Source organism: Colossoma macropomum, unplaced genomic scaffold (genome assembly GCF_904425465.1).
Source record: "Colossoma macropomum unplaced genomic scaffold, Colossoma_macropomum, whole genome shotgun sequence".
Taxonomy (NCBI): domain Eukaryota; kingdom Metazoa; phylum Chordata; class Actinopteri; order Characiformes; family Serrasalmidae; genus Colossoma; species Colossoma macropomum.
This window is the reverse complement of record NW_023494791.1, coordinates 48,157,798-48,180,235: the sequence shown is the minus strand read 5'-3', so window position 1 is coordinate 48,180,235 and position 22,438 is coordinate 48,157,798. Positions and strand designations below refer to the sequence as shown.

At 40.2% G+C, this 22,438-nt stretch overlaps 1 protein-coding gene across 1 annotated transcript; it reads left to right on the top strand.

Moving 5' to 3' along the window:
• The first annotated feature begins 267 nt into the window (after positions 1-267).
• On the top strand, positions 268-22,120 carry mnat1 (MNAT1 component of CDK activating kinase). Its single transcript, XM_036575223.1, has 8 exons — positions 268-480; positions 3,442-3,594; positions 4,344-4,417; positions 5,154-5,257; positions 6,647-6,787; positions 9,250-9,381; positions 11,021-11,142; positions 21,247-22,120. Exons 1-8 carry the CDS (start codon positions 392-394, stop codon positions 21,365-21,367), a joined length of 936 nt encoding a protein of 311 aa, XP_036431116.1. The 5' UTR covers positions 268-391; the 3' UTR covers positions 21,368-22,120.
• Positions 22,121-22,438: the final 318 nt, after the last annotated feature.

The following is a 22,438-nucleotide window of genomic DNA, read 5'->3' as shown; positions in this document are numbered from 1 at the left end:
AGCTGAATTAATTAATAACATACACTTGGAGCAATAAAATAAAACATATTCAGAAATTAATGTAAAGGAACGACTGGCACTCAAAGCGTTTTCCGGAAGATTTTACTGTTACACCGCTGAGCTATTCGGGGTAAAGTCCCGCCCCTTCTGTGCTGCTATTGGTTACTAGTTTACACTCACAAGCAGACAGCCAATCCTAGCGACGAAGCTGCGATGTGAATAGCCAATCAGAGCCTCCGGAGCGAGGCACAAGCCTGAATACGGGTGTGAAGTAAACAGCGTGTGAAGACCCCACCAGCTATGAGACACGAAAGTAACAGCTTAATAACGCAAATATTCACCTAAATATCGTTATTTCTGGAATCATAACGTCAAAAATAAACAGTTGATCATGGATGATCAGGGCTGTCCGAGGTGCAAGACGACAAAATACAGGAATCCGTCCCTGAAACTGATGGTGAATGTTTGTGGACACACACTGTGAGTATGGAGCTGCTAAGCTAATTAGCTTATATTTAAATTATATTTTGACAATTAAGGACTGAATTACACCAAATTAAACACTGACACGGAAGACTATAACCTCAGTCTGTGTCGGTTTGTAGCTTTCAGGGTAAACAGTGCAGCTTTTATGTTTTTGACAGCACAATAAATAATAAGAACAGCTTCAGTTCCACGAACTTCAGTAAAGGGTTCTTTAGTAAAGGTGGTGGTTTTATTTAGAACCGTAAGTTCTATATAGAACCGTTTGCATGTTTAAATGGCTCTTTGCATGGTGAAATCGTTCTTCAGATTCACGGAGGTGTGTCGGATGTGGTTCTAGATAGAACGTTTTTGAAAATGGTTCTGCATAAGACCAAAAAGGGTTCTTCTGTTGTTGTAAGCTTGTCACTGTAACAGTAGAAGAATGCATGTTGGTGCGATATAGAACCATTTTCAGAAATTCTCTGTCAATCTGAAGAACCATTTCACCATGCAAAGAACCATTTAAGCATGCAAATGGTTCAAAACAGAACCATTTACTTGACTTTACTAAAGAACCCTTGAAAAACCATCTTTTTACCGAGTGTATTCAAGTATATCTGAGGGCAAAACAAATCTGCTCTTTTCTTCTCACATCTTTGTGTCTCACTTTGGAGCTTCAGCATTTTATTTTAGACCAGAAGGATCCAAAAAGAAAACAACAGAACCGAACAAACTTCAGTACCTGTGCTGGATGGAGTATGGAGTTCTACTGCAGCTCTACAGTGGAACTTAGTGCTTCGGGAGTTTTGTTACCTTAGATTTTCTTTCTACTCAACAGCTTTTTGGTCTGATCTTCTGTTCATGGGCCAAGCTAGCACACTTAAAGTGGGAACTTCACCAATTTTTCAAAATTTCTATATAATTAAATGGTTAAGATGTAATCAGAGCGGTTCAGAGTGGTTTGGTGTGAAACACTCTGTTCTAGAGAAACTTACTGAGTCAGAACTGTTCACAGTGGTGGTGATAGGAACCAGACGCCCACCTCTAAAAGCTCCCTCACAGAAAGTTCCTACATGAAATGGTTATGAATTCACTGCCTGATGACTGAGACACTGTTTTATGATAGTTTTGTGATAAAGTTCTGGTCTAAAATCTATTTTAATCAATTTATTTTAACCGTTCATACATGCAGGGCGCTGTGAGGCAAAATAGTCCCCAAAGAAAACTTATTTCAGATTTTCCACTATTTTCCATCATCAACATTCCATATAAACTCAGAAGACTCGTGTAGGTTCACTGGTGGTTCTGGATAGTAAATAAAATGTCTATATGTGTGTTGTAGTCATGGCAACCCCTGGTTCCTATCAACACCACTGTAAAGAAATCATATATAGATATATAGAACCATACACAACACATTCTCCATCAGTCTGAAGAACGATTTCACCATGCAGAGAACCTTTCAATCATGCAAATGCTTCTTTGAGTGTTAATGGTTCTATGTTGAGCTATGTTGATGTTATCTTTACTAAAGAACCCTTAAAGAACCATCCTTTTTAAGAGTGTATTCAGACTCGAACAGTTAACAGTGCTGGAGGGTTTGATTCGGGACACGGCCCGTTTTGTCCGGTCGTCCCCTCGTCGTCCTTGGCCTGTAGAGGACAGAGGGGTTTCTGCTGACCGTGCTGACTGAGAGAGGACAGATCAACACTGACCATTTATTACAGCCTGTGGACGTGCGGCTGGACGCGCGCCAAACCGCTCTCTGTATCTCTGTAACTCCCTGTTTGTCCGTCAGTCCACCCTGCGTCCTGATTTACAGCTGATATGAAACCTCATACTCAGAATGATATTCAGCCATGAATCAAATGTGCACAGTTTCTCCCTGAGCTCAGATGAAGATCAGCCAAGCACTGGAGCTACGAGGCTGATGTAGCTTACAAGCAATTAGAGATTATACCCCACCAGTTAGCATGATGCACCCCTAAATCATTACACACCTCTAACACAACTTAAACTGAAGAAACATGTCTGAACAGGTTAAAGGTTAAAATTTGCACTTTCCTCAAATTGTAAGGTTGATTTTATAGCTAATTTTAAGGCTGAATTTAAGGCGGCAGACTGTAGACGAGTTTCAGAGAGAGAGTGTGTGTGTGAGAGAGAGAGAGAGAGAGTTATGAGTTGCTGAGCAAGAGCAGAGTAACCTCCCATACAGACACATACAGAGATACACAAGGAGGACGAGAGGGAGAGAGAAAAGAGAGGAGAGACCGATTGGGGGAGAAAGACTGAGTTGAGAAAAGAGAGAGAGCAAGAAAAAAAGAGGGGTAAAGAGACAGGGATAGCAAGAGAAAAGGGGAGAGAGAGAGAAGAGAAATAAAGAAAGGGAGAAGAAAGAGAGAGAAGACATAGAGAGGAAAGATAGGAGAGAGAGAAAAGAGGAGAAATGAAAAGGAGAAGATGGAGGAGAAAAGAGAGAGAAGACTGAGAGAGAAAAGAGGAGAAATAAAGAGGGAGAAGAGAAGAAGAAAGAGACTGAGTTGAGAGAGAGAGAGAGAAGAAAGGTAAAGAGAGAAAAAAAGAGAGAGGCTGTGGGTGTTTCAGCTCTGAGCTGAGGCTCCATCGTCTCCTGTGTGATTATTGGAGTCCAGCACTCACATCAGAGTGCGTGTTTAATCCATTAAGGTCTGTTTGAGTTTGGAAAGTTCTGGAAATCCCGGGTGTTTCTGCTGGAAAAGCTGAACGGAATAATCCGTCTGCCAGTAAATTTACACAACAGCACTGATTCATTTTTAAAACTGAAGCTGTAGCATTTTTCTGCTTCCTGAGGTTAATATTAGATTTAAGGTTCTAAAATGATTACATACTTATGTTTATATAATACATTCAGGGCCTGTTATTACATATAGAGACATGTACCATGCATATGAGACAGATGTGTGACCCCCCCCGTCCTGCTGTGTCCATGTTTTGCAGATGTGAGAACTGTGTGGAGATGCTGTTCGTGCGGGGGTCCGGTAACTGTGTCCAGTGCGATACTCCCCTCCGAAAAAGTAACTTCCGTCTGCAGCTGTTCGAGGACCCAGCGATAGATAAGGAGGTGGAGATCCGGAAGAAAGTTCTAAAAATGTGAGTGACGCTTATTATTTATGGATATTCTTTGCTTTTCACTCTTTACGCTCACCGTCCACTTTATCCTAAAGGCTGTTACACACCGAACGCAACGTGGGAAAAGACGTAAAATCGAAATTTTTTCGCATCAAAACTAGACCCAGCGGGGGGGACCGTCTAAGCCAGGGGTCGCAACCCAAGTGTTACACTGCAAAAATGGTATCTTATCAAGTAAAATAATCTTAAATAAAGTCAGTATATGTAATATCTCTCCTGTTGAGACTGTTGTAAGCTTAATTTAAGTTACTATAATATAATGTAGCTGGTAGGATGGACTTAAAAAGTCTCATCTTCTCATCTTCTCATTCGCCAGCTTCTTATTCAGATGTTCCCATTCCACCTTAAATGGTGCAGCAGTTACATTCTGGCACCTCAGGCACCATTTAAGGTGGAACAAGAAAATTCGAACAGGAAGCTGGCGAATGAGAAGCGACTTCAGCCTCGTAAAGAATCGAACGTTGAGAGACATTTTATAAGAAACTTTTCCACTTTTGAGGAACAGTTTCCTGCTGCACAACAGAAAACTGATATTGCGATTATATTACTTTTGATTGCAGTTAGTATGTAATGATGTCACTTGGTGGTACCATTTATAAAACACTTTGATCCGATTACGATAATTCACTGCATTATGTAAAATCAATATGATTATTTTGCTGTTCGTACAGACAGTAATATTCATGTCTCTCTCTCTTTCTCTCTCTCAGTTATAATAAAAGAGATTTTGACTTCCCCAGTCTCAGAGAGTATAACGACTACCTGGAGCAGGTGGAAGAAATCGGTAAGACCCTGTTGTTCATACATAGAGAACAGACTCAGTTTATATCACAATACCTACATTTAGAATCGGTTATTCATTCAGCCTAATGAGAAACTGTAGAACAGACTCAGTTTATATCACAATACCTACATTTAGAGTCAGTTATTCATTCAGCCTAATGAGAAAATAGCATTACTGAATCAGGAGAAAAGAAACACACTAAAATACGATGTGTGTGCGCTGCTGCAAGTCTTTTTGGAGTCTTTATATATTAATGTCACACTCACAGGCTCAGAAAGAAGGTCCAGTTCGAGGTTTAGGTTTCAAATGATCTCAAAATCAACATTATACTGATGAAGATATGATGATATTAGTAGATAATTATCTCATATCCTCAGAAGACGCATCCTGCCCCAAGTTTAGACTGAGTTCTCTTTGAGTTCTCTTCCAATCATCAGAAGCACAACCCACATTACAAAATTCTCTTCTGCACTCTGTGTGCAGTTACATGTTTCCACCAGAGAGGTCTCCAAATCCCCAAATCTTACATCGTGCAGCTTTTTGTACAAACAGTATCCACAATATGCTTGGAAGAGCCTATCCTAACTTAATGTGACATAATCTATTGTGATAGTGTTAAATATTGTCATATTGACCATCCTAATTATATGCCAATCACATTTTTTCTGTCATGTCAAAAACCTGCACAAGAAAGCAGCCAGTGACTGAGTCAGAATCTGTGTTTGTGTGTTTTCAGTGTTTAACCTGACAAACAATGTGGACGTTGAGAGCACAAAGCAGATGATGGAGCAATACCAGAGAGAGAACCGAGACATCATACAGAGAAACAAAGCCAAACTGGTCAGTATGTGTGTGTGTTCTCTTTTCTGACTCACTCTTCAGTTCGATGCATTCTTCTAATAACTGCAACATAATAAACCTGAACTAAAAATGTCTGGAATTGGAACATGATAGCTTTGTGATCACAAATTAGATTTACCCAGTCAACAATCTCCCTCTTCTCCCAAATGTAGTAGATCAGCCAAGATATGTTGGGTGCCTCAAGTTTGTTTCTTTAGTTTTAGCACTGGTTAATGTAGCCCATAAGTAATGGAAGCTTACAGCCCACCAGTTAGCACTGTATAAATATTGCCCACTGGCTTTAAGCGATGTTGAATCTCTAATAGACTTGGGTCCAGTTCTGTTTCTTATTTTTACTCCTGCCTCTGGTTTTCAAGTGTCTCCTTGCCCTTTGGAACTGAGTTACAGGGTAGTGGTTGAAATCTTCCTCTGAAATGGGACCCTCAAATAAACAGAGCATCACTTCATTAACAGCTACCAGCGCTGCTCTGTAGGCGACCCTGCCAGTCTGCAGTGACAGCAGAGGAGGGTAAAGTTCAGCTCCTCACTGCTGGGCTTTAGTTACATTTAGGGCATCATATGCAATTATTTATTATCACCCACCCCTAATTCTTCAGTGATATGAAGCTGAAGTCAGATATTCACCAGCTTCTCATTCGAATTTTTCCATTCCACCTTAAATGGAGCAGCAGCTCTGATGCCTGAGGCACCAGAATGTAACCATTTAAGGTGGAATAGGAAATGTAGCTACTGAGACATCAGCAAATTATTAGCGATTTTTATGCTTGTTATAAAGAAAAGGACCATAATACAGTAAAACGACATTAAACGAAGACAATACAGTGATTATTGTAATTTTTTAACAGAGAAAATTCTCACATTTGTGGGTTTCTTTGATCTCTTGTTCAGCCATCTTGCCGGTTTTTCTTATTTTCTCATAACTCTCTGTTTGGAGCGTCTTTGCCCTACCCCTCTATCTCAGTAAGAATCGTGACACCCTACCCCAAGACGTGAACACGCAAAACGGAGCAGTAGGGCCTCAGTGGTAGGGGTGAAGGGTGAAATGGGATTGGGCCACGATTATGTGGTTTCTGACACTGTATGACTCACTGTTATCTATAAACATGTTTACTGAACAACTCTGCATGCTTTAATACGAGTGTGTGATGATTTATGCATGCAGTTTAACACCATGCTACTTGGCAGAGTGTAAACTTCCATTACTTGTTTGCTTCATTAACCTCATAACTAAAGAAGGAAACCTCAGACACCAAACATGTCTTGGTTGATCGACTGCATTTGGGGTAAAGGGGAGGGAAACTGTGCAAGTTTGATTTTCTGCCAAACTATGACTTTAATGACTGTGGTTTACCGTCTCTCTCTCTGTAGACCCGCGAGCAGGAGGAGCTGGAGGAGCTTTTGTTACTGGAGCAGCAGGACACGCAGCAGCGGAGGCTGGAGACGCTGCAGGAGGAGCAGAGGCAGCTACAGGCCAAAAGGAAAAGCAAGCAAGCCTTACTGGACGAGCTGGTAAATGTTTTATGATTTAGGCAATTTACTGACAACCAACTTCAAACAAGATGCTTATTGACATCTAGTTTAAAGGGCCCATGTCATGGAAAAACTCATTTTCCTCAGTTTATTTTGAAATAAGAGAGTATGTAGTATGTAAACATTGTTCACAGTGCATTTTTGTAAGCCAGCTACAAAAACAGCCGTTTCTGAATTAAATGTTTTGCTGATGTCACACAAACCCACACAATAACAGTTGAGGTCATAAGTTTACATACACCTTGGCCACATTCATCTAAACTCAGTTTTTCACAGTTCCTGACTTCTATTTCTCGTACACATTCCTTCTCTTAGGTCACTAAAGATCACTACTTTATTTTAAGAGTGTGAAATGTCAGAATAAAACTAGAGACAATGATTTATTTCAGCTTTAAATCACATTCCCAGTGGCTCAGACGTTTTCATACACATGGATAGTATTTGGTAGCGTTGCCTTTTAATTTGTTTAACTTGGGTCAGATGATTCGCATAGCCTTCCACAAGCTTCTCGCAATACGTTGCTGGAATTTTGGCCTGTTCCTCTTAACAGAGCTGGTGGAACTGAGTCAGGTTTGTAGGCCTCCTTTCTCGCGCATGCTTCTGCAGTTCTGCCCATAAATATTCTATGGGATTGAGGTCAGGGCTTTGTTATGGCCACTCCATCACCACTTTGTTGTCCTTAAGCCATTTTGTCACAACATTGGAAGTATGCTTGGGGTAATTGTCCATTTGGAAGAACCATTTGTGTCCAAGCTTTAATTTCCTTTGCTGATGTCTTGAGATCTTGCTTCAGTATCTCCACATAATTTTCCTTCCTCATAATGCCATCTGTGTCATGAAGTGCACCAGTCCCTCCTGCAGCGAAGCACCCCCGCAACATGATGCTGCCACCGCCATGCTTCACGGTTGGGATGGTGTTTTTAGGCTTGCAGGGCTCCCCCTTTTTCCTCCATACATAATGACGGTCATTATGGCCAAACAGTTCCGTTATATTTCATCACACCAGAGGACATTTCTCCAAACAGTGAGATCGTTATCCCTATATGCAGTTGCAAACTGTAACCTGGCTTTTTTATGGCAGTTTTGTAGCAGTGGCTTCTTCCTTGCTGAGCAACCTTTCCGGTCATGTGGATATGGGACACTTCTTACTGTTGATATAGATACTTTTGTTTCCTCCAGCTTCTTCTTAAGGGCGTTTGCTGTTGTTCTTGGATTGATCTGTATTTTTCCACCAAATTGTGTTCATCTCTAGGAGACAGAACGCATCTCCTTTCTGAATGTTACAGTGGCTGTGTGGTGCTGTGGTGTTTAAACTTGCATATTAACATTTTAACCGATGAACTTGGTACCTTCATGTGTTTGGAAATAGCACCAAAAGATGCACCAGATTTGTGAAGGTCCACTATTCTCTTGTGTAAACTTCTGACCCACTGGAATTTTGATATAGTGAATTCTAAGTGAAATAATCTGTTTGTGAACATTTGTTGGACAAATTGCTTGTGTCATGTACAAAGCAGATACTCTAAACAACTTGCTAAAACTATAGATTCTTGACATGGAATCTGTGGAGGGGATAGTAATAATAATAATCATAATAATCATAATAAGTATTGTTATTATTTATATAGCACCACATACATTAGAAATGCAGCTCAAAGTGCTTCACAATACAAAGTAAAAACAACCGGAAGAAGAGAAACAAGATAAACAAAAATAATAAACAATAAATATCAGAAAATGGATATATTAATATTACAGTATTTACAATTACAATAAAAAAGCACAAGATAGAAGGGAAAAAATACAATAAAAATGCGACTAAGAAGAAAATAATAAATATATAAATATTGTAGTAAAAACACAGGAAACAATAAAAAAAAAACCCTAGTTAAATGCTAAAGTAAAGCTGAAGTAAAACCAAAACGCTGCGTCTCCGCTCTTTTAAAGTTTCATACGTGGATTATGGAGCAGACTCACACTGGATGATCTTAGAGCTCGATTTGGAACACCATGTATCAGCACTCAGAAATGTATGAAGGTGCTAAAACCTTTAAGCAGCTCAGAAGCTGGTAGTAAATTTTTATAGTGGTTTCTAAGGGAAACAGGCAGCCAGTGATGCTAAAACAGCTCTAAAATGATCTTGTTTTCTAGTCTGTGTTAATATTCTTGCAGCTGCGTTTGGCACAAGTTGTAAATATGAGTTTTAATGACTTCAACCTAAGTGTACATTTGTGCTTGTGTGGTACGTTTTTGCTCATACACACAGATTTGCAACTGTAAATGCCCAATTTAGTAATAACGCTGTCCTCACATATGATAAGTTAGAAGGACCAGTGATGCCACATTTTTAAAAAATTGTAAATCGTGTAACCTGAGGGTTTGATTGTGTGTTAATTCATTTTAATGGTTTATTTTGGTTCATTTTGGTTTTCTGTGTGTAGGAAAGCTCCCAGCTGCCAGCGTCTATCCTTCTGGCTCAGCATAAAGACAGAGCGGCGCAGCTGGAGACTCAGATCGAGAAGCAGAAACAAACCGTCAAACCGGCCACAATCTTTTCTACAGGCATTCTGAAGGTAACACACACAAACACACACACACACACACACACACACAAACACAAACACACACAAACACACACACACACACACATGTTTTTGTTCTATTCATGCAGATGTAATGTGTGCTGTGATCATTCAATTTATCCATGGCCACAAACTTTGAAGTCATTGTGAGGTTTGCTTACACACACACACACACACACTCACACACACACACACACACACACACACACACATTCGTGTACCAGCTTGTTTTGAACTGGGCGTCTTTATGCATGAATGTCAGCAGGAGGTGCTGATAGGAGGTTTAAACTGGGTGATCTGTAAGACTTGCCTGGTCAGAGTGCTTACAGAACTTTAAACTGTACTTCGTTTGCCATGAAAGTCATTTAGTCTGCGTTCACACAGCAGGTAAAAGTGGCCCAAATCTGATTTCCTCACCAAACCCGATTTTTTTGTTTGGCTGTTCAGATTATCTTTTAAATGTGATCTGAATGCGACATCAGTCTGAACAGATCAGCTCCTAAACTGTCAATCACGACCGCCAACGAACGCCAGTCGCTCCCGGAGGATCAGCTTCATCTTCACCAGCATCACAGGAGCCATCATGAAGCTTCACTGACTGACAGCTGGGCTCATCACCCAGAATGTGTTCGAGCCGTAAAAAGGGCGCGGTCACTTCTTTGGTTTGTGTCCTCAGATGCTTTAAACTTTGTGTTCAGACTTTTCTTCGACGCTGCAGCCTCGTTCTCCTGCGGCCGCGTTCGGACATTTCTTTAGAAATCTCTTCGAACATGAAGCGGTTGCGATGAGTGCCTTCTAATTTTTTACGTACAGAAACATCAGCCTAAATGTGTTTGAGGTCTCAGTGGGGCGAAATTATGACGAATGTGGAGTTGGATTGACGGAAAAGTCACATGAATTCCGATCCGGCAATTCAGACTGAGCCGCGCTGCCGCAGAACGGATACGTATTGGATTTCAGTACCACATATGAAAGCGTCTCAAATCGGAATTGAAAATGTCAGATTCAGTGTGTTTATCTGTCCACACTGACACACAGACACACATCTGTGTCACAGATGAGGAAAAAGATCAGATTTGGGCCACTTTTACCTGCTGTGTGAATGTAAACTTGGCCTTAAGGTCATTTATTTTTTATTTAGCTTTGATTTCAACCACAGATACAGTCATAGTTGTGGATGACATGGAAAAAATTAGTTTCACTGCACTTCATGAAATGTTCTTGATGCACAGTGTGTCACGATATTTATTTTTTGTGACAGGGTAAGCTGGAACAGACCAGCGATGCCACAATTTAAAAAAATAATGCAGAACAAATGAAGTGATTTTTATTCAGTGTTTCACAAACGGAACTAAATCCAGTGAAACGGGCTGATTGTGCTCTCTTTGAGATGAAACGTGCCGCACTGGTGGTCTCCACGATAATGATTATGATAATGTGATGCAGTTTGTCCAACCTTATTCAGCTGTGTGCAAAAGTTAGAACACCCCTAAAAAAATAACATTTTGTTGATTTTTTTTAAAGTGAAATAAATTAACATCCTCTACTGAGAGAACACTGACATAAGGCGATATTCTCCTAATTTTAGTGCACAGTTTTTACTCTCTCTCTCCCTCTCGCTCTCTCTCAGGGTCAGACGGTGTCTCTCGCCCCAGTAGCCCATATTGTGGAGGTGTTATATAGATATCAGCCGCTTCACATCGAAACGTTCGGACCACCTGTACCCGAACTGGAGCAGCTGGACAGGATTGGGTAAGACACCACTTTCTCTCTCTCTCTCTCTCTCTCTCTCTCTCTCTCTCTCTCTTTCTCTCTCTCTCTCTCTCTCTCTCTCTCTCTCTCTCTCTCTCTCCATTTTCTCTCACTCTCTCTCTGTCCCCTTTCTCAGCTCTCTTCCCTCCCCCCATTCTCTCTTTCTCTCTCTTTTTCACCTTTCTTAGCTCTCTTCTCTCTCGCTCTCGCTCCCCCTTTCTCCCTTTTCTCTCTTCTCTTTTTCTCTCTCGCTCTCACCATTCTCTCTTTCTCTCTCACTTTCTTTTCCCCTCTCTCAGCTCTCTTTTCTCTCTCTTCTCTCTCTCTCTCTCCTTCTCTCTCCCCCTTTTCCTTTTCTCTCTTCTTTCTCTTGCTCTCTTTTCCCCTTTCTCAGCTCTCTCTTCTCTCTCTATCCCATTCTCTTTCTCTCTCTCTTTTCACCTTTCTTAGCTCTCTCTCTCTCTCTTTCTCTCTCGCTCTTGCTCTCTGTCTTCTCTCTTTCTCTTTCCCCCCTTTCTCAGCTCTTTTTTCTCTCTATTTTCTGACAGAGATAAATGATTGTCTCTTATTTAAATAAATAAACCACATTTCCCATGGTGCACCCTGCTCTCAGGGTAAACAGGAAGTGTACTGACATTTCTGCTGTGTGTGCAGTTTCTCTCTCTCTCTTGCTCACACACACACACACGCTCACACACACACACACACACACTCACACACTTTCACACACACACACACACACTCACACACTTTCACACACTCACACACACACACGCTCTCACACACACACACACACACACACACACACTCACACATTTACACACACGCTCACACACACACACACACACACACACACACCATACACACACACACACACACCATACACACACACTCACACACACACACACACACACACATACAGAACAGACCCTGTGATGTGGTTTATGCTGAAAGAAGGACGAGAGACAGAGAGAGACTTGCTCTGTGTCACAGAGGGGTTACGAAAAGAGAAAACAGGGTGGATCCTTTCTTTTCTTTTTCTTTTCTTTTTTTTTTCTCCTCCTTTTCATCTGTTTTTTTTTTTAACTATGCTGTTTGTCTTGGTTAGAGATTCAGCTGACAGCGAAGCCTAAAGGCTTATTTACAGCAAGTACGAATTTTTTGATATGGAAAAAATCGAATGTGATTTGTAACGTAGTGTTCACAAGAGAACACGGGAAGCAGTCTGAAGAGGAAAAGTGAGTAGTTGAGACAATAGATTAGTAATATTTGTCTTTTATGCACTCCAGCTGAAAATACACGACAGCCGAGCGTGAACAGACTAGTATAGATACGCAGAAAAGTCTGTGAACGGTCGCTGAGATGCAGCGAAGTACTCAGCGTCTTTTCCACCCTTTGAGCTGTGATCCGCCAGGCATCAAGTGTTTGGCTTGATGTTAAAACCAGCATTAAAAAATTTAAGTGAATATTTTCCCATAAAGCCCGTGGCTATTAATTTTCATAATTTTATTTTCTATTATCTATGGTTTTTGTGATGCTTTTACTATGAACCGTCAGAGAAATAATGCTGTTGGTCTTTTCTGTTATGAGTTTAATTATTTTTAAATGCCATTTTCTTAAAGGTGCAGTGTGTAAGATTTAGCGCCATCTAGTCGTGAGGTTGTAGATTGCAACCAGCTAAATCCCCCTTCCTCACCCCTGCCTTTCCAAGTGTGTAGCAGAACCTAGGGTGGCCGTCAGGTTTTCTTTTCTGTTTTCTGTACTGGTTTAATTTTGCTTCTTCGTGTTTTCTCTTCTTTGACGGTGAAGATTCACCCTTCCTCGCTTTTTATTATGCTGAATAAGTCTGATCCTCCGTTTGTCAAAATTTGGGTTCTCAAACTTTTCACAACACAAAATGGTCAGCCAGCACTGCAGCAACCACTGATTCTTCTTCTTCTTCATTTTGGAATGTGTGATATCTAGCGGTCCACCTTAACTGTATGAATAAAACTATACATTAGCTTAATATTACTTTAGCCATGTAAATATGACCGTGTTGACTTATAACGGGAGCGTGTGTGGCCTCTGTTTCATGAGTATGGTCCAGCAGTTGGCTGAAGCTGGTGTTACACTACACGACTTTTACACTGATTTTAGCTCGATTCTCAGTCTGGCTGAGTCTGAGCTGGTCGGCTCTAGTCTGCAGCTTTTTGGGTCAGTTGGAGTCGACAGTCGGAGAGAGAGTCGAGTCGTGTCTGAGGGGTGTTGACTCCGATTTTTGGCCTCTCGATCACGTTTGAGACCAGTTGGAGTTTATCAAACGTTTGATTTTTTTCGACCCAACTCTGAGCGAAATCTAGTGTAAACTGATCAACGACTCAATCTGAACAGATTCCTGCAACAACCAATAAAAACAGAGCGCGAAAGAAGAAAATACACAAGTAAACAAAGAAAAATGGTGAAAAGTCTGTCAGGTGTTGAGCGAAGCTTTTAATGAGCTGAGTTTATGATACAATCAAGTTTATGTACATTTAAAACTCTAAAAAATACTAAACTGATCACATTTTTAATCAGTGACCCTCACTTAAACATGTTCACCTGCTGCTTCTTCACTGTGTCGGCGCAAACGGCAGAGAGAACAGCAGCAGCAGCTCCATGTTTGTTTATTTGGGTCTGCTAGTAACGGGAGAACGCAAGAGTTTGTGAGAGTTCAGTGAGCTCAGTTTAGTTCAGCAGCAGATTAAAGGTCGAGTAGTGTGTGATCCCTAATCGTTTAGTATGTGGTCTTTTTATAATGTGTTAAGACTTTAAAAGTCGTGTAGTGAACCTGGGCCTAAGTAGTTAAAGGTTACAGATGTAACGTTAGTGTTGAGCGATCAAATATTGGGCACCAAAATGTCTGTGATCTACTCATCATAAGATTAAAGCCTGACTTCTGTAATATCTGTAATATCTCTGATAACAGAGGGACAAAATCTATTATTTAATCATAGTAATGAAAAATATCAGAGTTGATTGTACACAGCCCTGGAGAAATGGCCACTAGGGGCGCTGTAGAGTGAGGTTAAGTGTGTGTGTGTGTGTGTGTGTGTGTGTGTGTGTGTGTTGACAGTAGAGTTGGTGGTGATTTATGTTGGAGCGGCGTGTGTTTTTGGATAGTTGACTATAAACCCACTCCCATAAACCCCTGGGGCGCAGAGTCCCCCCCCCAACACTCTCTCGCTCTCTCTCTCCCTCTCTCTCTCTCTCCCTCCCTCTCTCTCTCAGTTCTGTACCTGTATAAATAAAGGTTGGGTTGAGCACTTTATTAAAGACAGCTGTGTGAGTGTGTGAGTGTGTGTGTGAGTGTGTGTGTGAGTGTGTGTGTGTGAGTGTGTGTGTGTGTGTGTGTGTGTGTGAGAGAGAGAATGGAGGATGGAGGAATGTGAAAGGTCCATTCAGGAGCCCCTTTTCTCTCATTATATGAAGCTTTTTAACACACACAGACTGAAGTGGTGACTCAGAACTGTTAATCATATCATGTTTTTGCTCTTTGTTTTATATATATAATCATAGATTATTGCTTCCTGGAAGATCTGAGAGATTTTCTGTCTAAAAAGACGGAGAAAGACAGAGTTTCCCAATATTCACACACGTGTGTCAGTTTTTTTCTTGGATTAAATGGAAAAAGTTCACAGTTCGATTACTCTCATCTTTACTGAGGGTGCCAGTAATTATGGCGCTGACTGTGTAATGTCTGGAGTCCCGTTTTCTCTGTAGCTTTTAAATATGTTTTGAACTCCAGTTTTGGAGACGCCTGTTTTTTCACTTTTCATTTTCCTTTAACTTTATTCTTCCTTACGTGAGTGGATTATCTTCTAATCTTCTATCTGGTCAGTTATAAAGTAGGGAACAAAACCTTGCATCTCCAAAATGGTAACTTTACAAGAGAAGGAAAAAACATACTGTACTTGTAATGTAAGTATATATATATATATATATGTATGTATGTATGTATGTATGTATGTATGTATATATACAGGGTGATTCAAAAAGATTTATCCGATTTCAAAATGATTTATTTCACTTGTAAATCATTACAGATCAGTGCAGTGAACTATAAATGGTTTAAATGAGCACAAAGTTTATTATGTAACTGTACAAGGTCTCAGTATGAACCTCCTCCAGCTGTACAGACAACATCAACGCCATAGTCAAACTCATCCCATACTGGATTGAGCGTGTCGGGTGTCGCTGCACTCACGGCTCTTTCAGTGCGATTTCGGAGATCATCCAGTGTTGTGGAACCAACGCCGAACGCTCTGAGCTGCTGGAGCTTCACTGCCCACGAAAATCACACTGCACAGTTATGACGGATTCACTCTTATTGAAGTGGAGAACGCAGAACGCTTTCTGCTCAGGGGTCTCATCTCCTCTCAGACTGAAGGGAGCCGTCTTCCACTGACAGTCAGAAACTCTATGACCCCCTCTTTCAGTTGGATTGTGATTGGTTCCTAGACGCCTCACGGTTGGAAAAATATGGCGCTTTGAAATCGGATGAACCTTTTTATATATATATATATATATATATATATATATATATATATATATATATATATATATATACCAGCTACTCTTTACGTTGTGTTAAAATGTTATGATGAGTGAGCCAATAAAACTTGCTTGGAAACAAATCCACGGTTCCATTAACTCCTATTCAAAGTTGAAGTTTACCTTTTTGGAGGTACTAGGTTTTGCTAGTAATGATTTTATATATATAATCGTTTTTTTGAGAAAAAAAACCTCGTATCTCCACAATAAGAACTTTACAGGAGAAGGAAAAAACATACTTTACTTTTAATGTAAGTCAATGGAACCAGAGTTTTTTCCAAGGTATTTTGGGACAATTCTGTTAGTCCAATCATCATGACATTTACACACAATGTAAAGGGTAAAAGTCATTTTTACATTATGTTAAAACCTTAAAAACGACAAAACGGATATACAAGGTTTTGTTCTGACAGCAGTGATACAAAAACACACATTCCACATTGTGTTGATTTTCTGAGTGTAAATAAGTGAACAGGTCCTTCACAGAGAGCACACTTCTACACACTTTAATACACAGTTACTGTTTATTTGAGTTTAACGTATTGGGGGAAAAGTAACCGTAACATTTTGCACAGGCCACATTTTAGATTTAGTGTTCTTCCAATATGTTAAACTCAGTACTCAACTATCAGTACTAGTGTATTAAAGTGTGCAGTAGTGTGTCTCAGTAGAGGACGTGTTCACTTATTCACACCCAGAAAGTCAACAATAAGATCCATTTTCCCAGAGAGCGCCCAGACTTTTCTGTTGACTGTACACATCGCAAAGCTGATACTTTCCCAGTCCTGTTAAAACATAAAATCTGCGTTTCCCTGAATGAGTCGCTGGTCTGTTTTCTCCATCCTCCCGAAAATGACGTAAAGAACACCTGAGTAGCGGTTTAGTACTTCAGTACTGGCAGGGCGTACAGCTGACATCACCAGTCTACAAGTCAGACGAGCTGACTAAGAGAGAACGAGAGGAGCGGAAGGAAAGAGAGAGCAGAGAAAATCAGCAGAGGGGCGAAGTTTGTGTTTGTTGGCTCATTTGCTCTGAACTGATCGTCTCTCTGACATTTTTGAGGTTTTTCTCCCTCTCTGTCTCTCCACCCTTTCTCTCCCTCTCTCTCTCTCTCTCTCTCTCTCTCTCTCTCTCTCTCCACCCTTTCTCTCCATCTCTCTCTCTCTCTTTCCACCCTTTCTCTCCCTCTCTCTCTCTCTCTCTCTCTCTCTCTCTCTCTCTCTCTCTCTCTCTCTCTCTACCCTTTCTCTCCATCTCTCTCTCTCTCTCCACCCTTTCTCTCCATCTCTCTCTCTCTCTCTCTCTCTCTCCCCACCCTTTCTCTCCACCCTTTCTCTCCATCTCTCTCTCTCCACCCTTTCTCTCCATCTCTCTCTCTCTCTCTCTCCACCCTTTCTCTCCATCTCTCTCTCTCTCTCCACCCTTTCTCTCCATCTCTCTCTCTCTCTCTCTCTCTCTCTCTCTCTCTCTCTCTCTCTCTCTCTCTCTCTCTCTCTACCCTTTCTCTCCACCCTTTCTCTCCATCTCTCTCACTCTCTCTCTCTCCACCCTTTCTCTCCATCTCTCTCTCTCTCTCTCTCTCCACCCTTTCTCTCCATCTTTCTCTCCATCTTTCTCTTTCTTTCTCTCATCTTTCCTCTCATTTTGTCCTCTTCCCTCATCTTTTACCCCTCCCTCTCTTTTCTCTCCCTGGTGGAGAGAGTGAGGTGGTGGAGAGGGTGAGGTGGGGGCTGGTGGTCTGGAAGCTGCCCGTCTCTCATCACCGCGGTGATTTCTCATCCGTCTCCAGGGAAACACTCGCCACCATCATACAGGAAGTCATCACACGGCAACTCAGCGTAGACAGGAAGTGATCTTTCAACGCATTGGTTGGGGGGTGAGAGAGAAATGGAAAGAAAGAAATAAGAAAAGACAAAAAGTAAGGAAAGAGAGAAACGGGCAGAGACAGAAAGCAAGAGGGGAAAAAAGAAAAACGAAGAGGGAAAGAAGTGAAAGCAGAAAGGAAAATGAAGGAGGAGTGTGGCGGTTTATTTGTCTGGGATTAAACGGATTGAAAATGGACTGATAGGAATGACCGATTTAACACACACACACACTCACTCACACACACACTCACACACACACTCACACACACACACACACACACACACACTCACTCACTCACACACACACACACTCAAACTCACACACACACACTCACACACTCACACACACACTCACTCACACACACACTCACTCACACACACACACTCACACTCACTCACACACACACACACACACACACACACACTCACACACACACACACACACACACACACACACACACATTGATGGAGAATGTGTTGTATAAGGTTCTATATAGCACAAAAAAGGGTTCTGCTATTGTTGTGATGTCAAGCTTGTAACAATAGCAGAACCCTTTTTGGGGTTGCAGAACCATGAACGCATTCTCCATCAATGAGAAGAACCATGTCACCATGCAAAGAAGCCCTTAAGCATGCACATATTGAGTAGGGTCCTATCATTTCGCGAAGATGGTGGATCAGAAAGTATCGATATAAGAACTGATTTTAATGTGACTAATGTTTTTGATTAACAGTATTTTCCCAATGCTGCCTGAAGTTCATATGTCTATGAATTTAAACTTGCATAATAATTAATTAATAATAGTTTAATAATTCAGTTGTAGGTTAAAAAATAATGTGAATGAATCCATAATGTAGACAATTCTTTCTTTTTCTGTCTTTTGTTAGAAAAACAAATTTTCGAATTTCGATTTAAATAGATGGTAGTTAAGTATCATTAGCCGCAAAAGTTTTCATTGTAAGATGTTTTTGATTCGTTTTCTTTTAGTACGCACAAATTTTATGAAGTTAGAAGTCGTTTCTTCTGGCTGTAGTAAAATAGAGTGCATTTACAAGTACTTAATAATCCGATCATATTCAGATTATTGCAGTTATCTGATTATTCAAATGGTCGTGTAAACAGCACACTGTGATTTCTTAGATCCAAGCAAGGTCTAGAAATCAGATTAAGAAATCTGATAAAGAGGCTGGATTTGAGCTCAGTAATCAGATTGCTCAGTGCTGTAAACTCTTACTCTGATTTCTTTCGGATTTCTCCGTCTGTGCATGTGCGAAAACAGACGGTGGTACCGCGAGACGCAGCAAAACACTTTTGGAACGGCACTGAAACCAAATACATGCTTGACAAAATAAAGGATTTAAATATTCTTTATCTTCTAGATGTTTGTTCATATTTTCAGGTAAAGTGACTCAATGTTTAAAAAAAGCTGCGGCATGAAGTTTGAGTTTTACGTTTACGTCACGTCTTCTTCTGTGAGCTTATTGGCTAGTTGCAAAGCAGAAATCTGATTACTGTCTGACTCTGGAGTTTCCCATTATCTGATTACTCAAGTGCATGTAAACATGTTAATCGGATTACTGACAAACTGATTTTCTGCAGTTATCGCATTATTAAGTGCATGTAAACACACTCACAGAGTCAGTGACATCCAGCTACTGAATATCACAGCAGTGATGTGATGGTGGGAAGTGATATAGTGACAGTGGTGGGAATACACACACACACACACACACACACACACACACACACACACACACACAAACACAGTTTGGCAGTCAAACTGTTCTGCACAAAACTGTGACTTTCCCCTTAGTTAATTATCATGTGGGACTCTGTCGCCCCCTACAGGCCACAAATACACACTTCACCTCTTTTCCTGCTTCTTCTTCTCGCTCTCTGCTACAGAAAGCCAAACATGCACCGTGTAAATTGTTAATTTTATTGAGTAGTTGTTATATTTTAGTGTATAAAACTTCACTTTTCCTTAATCCATTATAATGAGAGAAACTGTTTGATCTGGAGTTGAACTGTAACACGCGGTAATTCAGTTTTCACAAGTAAAAATTAGATTTTGACATGTTGAACTTCTAATTTAATGTTTTGATTTCCTACAAGTGAAGCCTGAATTGTTAAAAAATGTAAACACACACACACAGTGTCTAAGCCGTGTGTCCTCCTGGGTCGTAGAGTTGCTCTTACATGTGAAAATAAAACTATTCTCACTAAGAATTAAATCTTTGAATGCATTTTCACTTGTAAGAAATCCGTTGTAAACGTAAATGATCATTTTAGCATTTAACATACGTATTAAGTGTGTGCTGTGTGTGTGTGTGTGTGTGTGTGTGTGTGTGTACGTGTACGTAACTAGATCTGCCTGTGGAATGTAGGGTGTGTGTTTTGGGGGGGCGTGGTGGTGAATGTTTCTTGGAAAATCTGCTGGTTCCAGATTTTCACAATATTCATGCACAGGTCAAAAAGTCAGCGTCTGAAGTTTCCTTCAGTTTTACGCTGTAGCTACGAGGCTAATGTAGCCAACAAGTAATGTTATACCCCGCCAGTTAGCATGGTGCTAACTAGTTTTCTTAAAAAGTTGTATTTTTTGATAAGTGTTTTTCTTTTCTTGGAGTAACTTTAAGTCCAAATTCACGGGTAGATTCCTCTCATCTTTACTGAGGGGACAGTAATGATGGAGCTGACTGTAATGTTAGGAGTCCCGTTTCTCTGCAGTTGTTAAATATTTTTGAAAGGAGACCCTATTTTTTTTACATATTTCATATTTTTACCTTGACTTTCTCCTCTCTTATGCAAGTGGGTTATCTATCTATATATATATATATATATATATATATATAGTATGCGTGTGTATATGTATAATGTATACATGTATATAGAGTTTAGTTTCCTATGATATGGCCCTTTAATATGTGTTATAGTAATGAGATTTTTATAGTGAGTCCATTCTTCATGAATTTGCTCATACAGTGTAAAGGACAACTAGCATGTTCAAATGATCTTATAAAAACAAAAAGTTTATGAAGTTGAGTTTTGCAGGTTTGTATATGATGACACTCCATATTTTCTGTAAATCCTTTGTAAATTAATTGTAAATCTCCCGTTTTTTCCCTGAAGGGTACGTCAGTTATACCCGTATTATTCTGTATTAACACGTGCAATGTAAACTGATTTTTTCATTATTTAAATTTGACTCCTTTTTTTAGGTGAAAATGTTGGTTTTTAATAGATAAAATCTCTCTTTCTTTCTCTCTTAACATCTCAAATCCAAACAATATATTTACATGGATCAGTTTAAGGTGCTGTGCCACTCTGTTCTCTGCGTTTGTGGCAGCTGTAAACATATTTAGCTGATAGTTCAACACATTCTGGAGTCTCTCCTAAACACACGCGTAACAAATCTTCAGCTTTGATCATTTTCTCTTCAAATGATGGGATTTAAGTTTTGAGTTGAAATAGTCTTCTCTGAGGTCTTTATATTCACAACATGAGCAGAGAAAATGCAGTTCAGTTTCTGTTTGTCCTGAATTCCATTAATTACATATTCTTTCTTCTTTGGGCTTCCATTGTTTTTATGGCGCCTCTTTCTGTTTCTAAATTCTGATCTCTCTCTCTCTCTCTCTCTCTCTCTCTCTCTCTCTCTCTCTCTCTCAGGTATCTGAATCATGTGAGGATGGCGACTCCGCAGGACCTGGCGGGGGGGTACACATCAGGACTGGCCTGCCACCGAGCGCTACAGGACGCTTTCAGCGGACTCTTCCCTTCATTAATATAACACCCCCCCCCCAACAGGAGGGTAATACATAACTTCTGTCACAAGTGCAGATTATCCAGTAGGAAATCAATTAAAGGACGAGTTCAGCAAATTGACCCCATTTCTCCCCTTCAGCCAAGACATCTTTTGGTGTCTGAACATCACTGCTTCAGTTTTCTTCTTTTTGTTTTCACGTAAACTCTTTAATAAACATGATAATGTGGTTTCAGACACTGTATGACTCACTGATATCTATAAACATGGACTAAAGTACGACAATTCTACTGTATTTAGCTATGCTAATGTGCTTCAGTCCATGTTTATAGGTGACAGTGAGTCATACAGTGTCAGAAACCACAATCAAGTCTATTAGAGATACTGAACATGTGTGTGATGATTTAGGCGTCATGCTAATCTGTGGGGTATAAGCTCCCATTACTTTTCAGCTACATTAGCCTCGTAGCTCCTAAAACTAAAGCAGCAAACTTCAGACACCAAACACGTCTCAACTGATCGACTACTTCTAGGGTAAGAGGGGAAACTGCCAGACTACCCCTTTAACCAGAACTCTCTTGTACCCTTATTTTACTCGTGTTAAATTAACAGTTTAATACTGGGACAAATTAATCCCGGAATCGGGATTTTCTGCTGATTTTACTTTTTTAGGCCAGAACTAACAAGTCTGAAAAAAGTGGATCCACATTGTACAGATATTTTGCAGCGTCTGTGATCTTTTGTAAATGTATTTAGTTTAAATAAAAGGCTATAAAACAAGCTTCCTTTAGGTTGTTTTTGTTGTAACTCCTTCTGTGCGAGGTTAGCATTTACTCACTGTATGAAAAGAAATCGTGCTGTAATTTAAAATGAATCATTTCTGACTCGTATCAGAAGTTACTGCTGTGAACAGTCTTGTTTGGCAGAAAGAAAAAAAAACTTTATATTTACATATTTTTCTGTGATTTTTTTGGTATTGAAACAAACAAAAAGACTCGAACCTGCCGATACAGCATGTCAATCAAATGTAACTGATTACATAAGTAATTATGTAGTTATGTAATTACATTTAGTGTAGCAATCCACAGTAATAACTGT

Coding starts and splice junctions, on each gene's coding strand:
- mnat1 (XM_036575223.1), top strand. CDS start 392: ATGGATGATCAGGGCTGTCCGAGGTGCAAGACGACAAAATACAGGAAT. Junction 5,258..6,646: donor AGAGAAACAAAGCCAAACTG/GTCAGTATGTGT, acceptor CTCTCTCTGTAG/ACCCGCGAGCAGGAGGAGCT. Junction 9,382..11,020: donor TTTCTACAGGCATTCTGAAG/GTAACACACACA, acceptor GCTCTCTCTCAG/GGTCAGACGGTGTCTCTCGC.